The sequence below is a fragment of the Periplaneta americana genome, chromosome 2, assembly GCF_040183065.1.
Source record: "Periplaneta americana isolate PAMFEO1 chromosome 2, P.americana_PAMFEO1_priV1, whole genome shotgun sequence".
Taxonomy (NCBI): domain Eukaryota; kingdom Metazoa; phylum Arthropoda; class Insecta; order Blattodea; family Blattidae; genus Periplaneta; species Periplaneta americana.
The window spans coordinates 9603395-9609394 of record NC_091118.1 but is presented as its reverse complement, the minus strand read 5'-3'; the positions used below and the strand labels follow the sequence as shown (position 1 = coordinate 9609394).

Sequence of the window (6000 nt, the reverse complement as noted above, 5' to 3'; positions counted from 1 at the left end):
AAATCTTGAAGCTACATTCATAGAAATTCCAATAAACAACTCAAACTTGCAATTAGGAGCTATCTATTACTCTCCAAATCTGAAACTTCTAGACAATGATATAGATTTGCTTCATGAAATGTCAAAAAACTACATTCATGCTGGTGATTTCAATTGTAAAAACCCAAAATGGAACTCAAGAATTATTACTCTGAGAGGAAAACAACTTGAAGCACATGCTTCCCTACATAAATATAACATAATAGCTCCTTCACAGCCAACTCACTTTCCATACTTTCACTCGGTAAAAAAGAAAGAGAATTCAATATCCAATACAATGGCCAACACCTTCCTAGGACTTATGAATCCAAATATCTTGGAGTTATTTTCGATAGTAAGTTAACATAGAGCAACCATTTGAAATACATTTCTGAAAAAGCTCGTAAAAGATTTTCCCTTCTAAAAAGACTAGCAGGAAAGAAATGGGGATGCTCTAGGAATACTTTGAACACTACATACCAAATGTTTATACAGCCAGTGCTGACATACTGCGGAGAAATTTTAATTACTTCACCTTTCATAAACGACATAGAATATGTTCAAAACCAACAGTCAAAAGGGTAACCTACCCACCGAGGTCATTGCAAACAGTCACTGATCACTTCACTAGGAAGGGAAAACTAAGCCCTTTTGAAGAATAATCCATTAAACTGCTTACTGTCTCACTCAGAATAATATACTATTTCCAGCTGGATGATGGGATGGAGGGATGAGGGAGACCGCATAAAAATACCCTTTATATTACATTACATTATAAATTTTAAGTCATTTTATTCCTCATATCCAGTCTACTAAGCTGCAGAATACCTGCAAGTTGTCGTGGAGAAGAAAATAATCATTGAAAATTCTGATAGTACCTACACATCTTTCAGTACTTTTTAAGGGGATGACGGGTGAAATTTTGGCCATTTTCAGTCAAAAATCGCATTGTCATTTTTTTGTAAAATCTCTTACTTATAACTTGAGCAAGTTTCAATGCTCTGAGGTGCTCGAAAGCATCAAAATTACGCCATATACAGGGTGTATCTATATATCTCGTATGTGTCTATAAATGTGGGGGCGTATTCCTGACACCAAAACATAACAAAAAGTTCTATGAAAATGGGTCCGCAAACCCTTCATTAGGGAGTTATGAAAGGAATTTCCTGTAGTGACCCCTGATCATGTAATTCACCTAAAACTTGCATTTTTCCCACTTTCTTCATTACAGTTGGTCATGACATTTGTCTTGTTTTGTCTGATTGCCTTTTGTTCTGTTTTGTGTTATTCACAGTAACATTCATCACACCACAAGATGTATTCAGTGAGAGAAATGGCGGATATGAGTTACATTTATGGCCTAGCAGATGGAAATATGGTAGCAGCACGTCATTTGATCAAATCCGTAACACCCCAGGACATTATTTATTCACTCGTTTCCATACTCTCTCTCGCTATCATAATATTAATACTCGATCACAACGTGATAACATGCTAGAAATTCCACTTCACACATCATCTCTGTATTTCTCATCTTTCACTGTTGCTACTTCTCGTCACTGGAACTCTCTGCCGCCTGAAGTCAAGGACTGCCGAACATTGAAATCTTTCAAATCCAAGTTAGAAAATTATCTTATGATGAGTTGCCAAACTAACTTACTATTATGACAAGTGTTGTATTGCATGTTTCCACGTATTCACATTTTTTTATGTTCTAGTGGTATTTAACTTATTTTATCTTTTTGTTTTCATATTTCCCGATAATGGTATATCTGTAATGTGAAAACTTGAGCTATATATAATCAAAATTTTCCTTACTGTGTGTACCTAAAAATATTGTATTCATTGTATGCTTTGTACTGCACTATTTTATTATTACTATTATTATTATTATTACTATTATTCTCATTATTTATCATTATTATTATTATTATTATTATTATTATTATTATTATTATCAATAATTGTCTTATTATTTTTATACTTTGTATTTATTTTGACCTGCTGTTCACATTTTATTATGCTTTTTCCTTTCTTTCTGTATGTTATATATTATGTCTGATTTCTACTTACTTCTTGTTTACATTATATTATTAGTTATTATTATCTTATTCAGTTTTGTGTGTAAAATTGTAGTGTTTTTTGTAACGCAATTTTACTCCTGATTGGGTGTTAGAGAAGGCCGTATGGCCTTAACTCTGCCAGGTTAAATAAACCAATATTATTATTATTATTATTACTATTCTCATTATTTTTATTATTATTATTATTATTATTATTATTATTATTATTATTATCAATAATTGTCTTATTATTTTTATACTTTGTATTTATTTTGACCTGCTGTTCACATTTTATTATGCTTTTTCCTTTCTTTCTGTATGTTATATATTATGTCTGATTTCTACTTACTTGTTCTTTACATTATATTATTAGTTATTATTATCTTATTCAGTTTTGTGTAAAATTGTAGTGTACTTTGTAAATTTGTAGTGTTTTTTGTAACGCAATTTTACTCCTGGTTGAGTGTTAGAGAAGGCCGTATGGCCTTAACTCTGCCAGGTTAAATAAACCATTATTATTATTATTATTATTATTATTATTATTATTATTATTATTATTATTTGCACAGAGTATGGCAAAGCATGGATCGCAGGCTCAGGACATGCATCGAAGCAGGAGGAGATCACTTTGAGCAATTTTTGTAAATGTGTGTTGTTAAATGTATCACATTTACCATTACCAATAAATCCGTAACTCCTAATGAAGGGTTTGCGGGCCCATGTTCATATGAACTTTTTGTTATGGTTTAGTGTCAGGAACACACTCCCACATTTATGGACACATATATAGGTACACCCTGTATAAATGGCTGCATCCTTGAACTTCAACTCCATACAGATTTTCCAAGCTGTTTTCTCACACCTCATTTCTTCAGCACATTTCGTCAGGTCTGAAGTGTAAAGGCTCTTACAATTCTGATGCTAGGAACATGAAATTTTTAATGCACGTTCTGTACACTGTGGTTAACAAAACAGCGCATGAGTTTTATAATTAAATGGATACCTTTTGAAATAAAATATTTATAGTGGCAATGGAAAATCTATATTTTTAGATATGCAGTGGTTATAAAAATGTTTCCCCCCTTTTATAGCAAAGATATAGGAAACTAACACATAATGATTTTCTAAATATGCCACTGGTGTTGGAAAAAAATTTCAAACATTTTACTGAAAAATTGAGAGACACATTTCATTTTGAAATATGCAAATTTTTCAAAATATAACTCACTTACAGAAATGAACCTTCACCACATCATTATCTAACACACCATGATTATATGTAAAAAAAAATCAAGGACGTAGCTTGAAAAAATATAGAAAATAGAAATTTCACCCATCATCCCCCTTAATGATAAAGCTAGAGATTTTTATATGTAACGTCTTTTATATTATAACAATGTTAAATGCACATTCTTCTTTTTCTTCTTCTTCAGTATCAGTTATTCTCTGTGTGAGATTAGTTTTCGAAGCAGTATCTCTTTTGTTTATAAGTCAGATTATGGTCACCAAGGTTACGCACTGCTACAAGTTAACAGATGGGTATAACTCCGACACCAACGCCACCTTCATGCGCACACATAGACGCCACGAAGGACCAGGAATCCGTCGTCGGGTCGTACACCTCCACAGTGGAGAGATTGGACACTCCATCGTAACCGCCAATGGCCCACAGCTTACCCATGTTTGCAACAAGGGCCACCCTGCTCCTCATAACATTCATGGGAGCTACCATGCGCCATCTGGAACCCAATTACATTCATCTGTATCTTTCTGGCACCATACATTCCAGTAAATGTCAGCTGTCCTAAGTGGCAGTGGTTGTTAAACTTTATTAGATCCACGACCACTTCACATGATGTGCATTTTTCCAGACCTCTGACACACAAACTTTATACATTTACTTAGAATAGAGTAAGAAAATACTTTCATATATAAAACCTATTTACTTTTCACAATACAAAATTATCACAAACTCATGTTAAGTTTAAAAATGTTGCAAAAATTAGCTTTCTTAATAAAAATGAAAAAGTTATAATTTTATTATAATAGCTTTTAAATGAAAACAAAGCTACAGAAGAACCCCTTTTTGACGAATCACTGAGGAACTAATTTTTCCCCTTAAATTTCTAGCGCAATAATTAACAACAGATCCCTATTAGAAACAACGACAACCAAATTTCTTGGCTTAAAAATCGATGTGTTAAATTGGAAAAATCATATTAAAGAAATTACCCCCAAACTAAATTCAGCATGTTTTGCTATTAGATCTATGCAAAAGATAGTAAATATCAATACCTTAAAAACAATATACTTTGCATACTTCCAGTCGGTAATGCGTTTTGGAATAATATTCTGGTGAAATTCCACAGATAGTAACAGTTTATTTCTATTACAAAAAAGAATAATTAGAATAATAGTAGGTGCCAAATCTAGGGACTCTTGTAGGACTATTTTCAAAAAACTACAAATAATGCCCATGGCTTGTCAATATATCTTTTCATTAATAATCTTCCTCGTATGTAATCGTGAAAACTTTGTAACTAATTCAACAGTTCATAGCATAAATACACGTCAAAAAAATGACTTTCATACTCCATCGGCAAGTCTATTGTGCTTTCAAAAAGGAGTGCGTTATATGGCAGTAAAAATTTTTAATAGCCTCCCTATCGATATAAAAAATGAAACTCAAAACATAAGATTATTTAGGGCCAAATTAAAGAAGTACCTAATTTCTCACGCCTTCTATTCTGTAGGTGAATTCATGACGTTCAATAACACTTCATGAAATTGATACTAAAACTTTGTGTTGTACTAGTAGACTATATTGTAAATCTCTTCTGTATATATTTCATCTAGACTGTGGCTATAAATTAAGACTATAATAGTATTAAGTTTTTTGACTTGTTCCATATTCTAGCTGTAAAGCAATGTATGAATACCATGGAATGTTAATAAATATAATACAATACAATAGGGGTCCACAAATGAGTTTTAAGATGGAAGAACAAGTGGAAGAAGAGCAGTTTGGCTTCAGGAAGGGAAAAGGTACGAGAGATGCAATTGGACTACTACAAACTATCAGCAAATGATACCTAGAGAAGAATAAAGAAGTGTATGTAGTATTTGTGGACCTAGAAAAGGCGTTTGACAGAGTGGATTGGAATAAATTGATGGGGATGCTGAAGGTAATTGGTGTGGATTGAAAAGAGAGGAGGCTGTTCAGTAATCTTTATATGAAACGAGCCAAAGTCAGGATGGGAGAAGAAATGTCAGAAGGAAGTGAAATTGGGAGAGGATGCCCTTTATCACCTACCCTGTTCAACATCTACTTGGAGGATTTAGTGAAGAACTGTTTTCAGAACGTGGGAGGAGTGATAGTAGGAGCACGAAGTATAAAGTGCATAAGATTTGCTGATGATATGGCATTATTAGCAGAAGAGGAGACGATACTAAGAGATATGCTACTGGAGCTAAATGACAGCTGTCAGCACTATGGAATGAAGATAAATACAAACAAGACGAAGACCATGGTCATAGGAAGACAAATAAAGAAGGTAAACGTGCGAATTCTAAATGAGGCAGTAGAGCAAGTGTGGACAGCTTCAAATACTTGGGGTGTACTATAAGCAGTAACATGAGCTGCTGCCAGGAAGTGAAAAGGAGGATAGCAATGACAAAGGAAGTTTTTAATAAAAAACCAGCATCTTGTGCGGACCTCTGGAAAAATAACTAAGGAAGAGACTAGTGAAGTGCTTTGTGTGGGGTATGATAATGTAGGGGGGGCAGAAACATGGACGTTACAATGAAGTGAAGAGAAGCGACTAGAAGCATTTAAATGTGGATATGGAGAAGTATGGAGCGTGTGAAGTGGACAGACAGAATAAGAAATGAAGCTCGTTGGAAAGAGTGGGTGAGGAAA

At 33.5% G+C, this 6000-nt stretch overlaps 1 protein-coding gene across 3 annotated transcripts in view; it reads right to left on the bottom strand.

Moving 5' to 3' along the window:
- Positions 1 to 784: 784 nt before the first annotated feature.
- Positions 785 to 6000, bottom strand: part of KLHL18 (Kelch like family member 18) — a 51393-nt gene continuing 46177 nt past the window's right edge. For all 3 annotated transcript variants that reach the window (XM_069844616.1, XM_069844617.1, XM_069844618.1), the window contains exon 10: positions 785 to 3820. In XM_069844616.1, coding sequence (XP_069700717.1) covers positions 3610 to 3820 — 211 coding nt within the window. In that variant the 3' untranslated portion in view covers positions 785 to 3609. The remainder of the gene's footprint in view (positions 3821 to 6000) is intronic.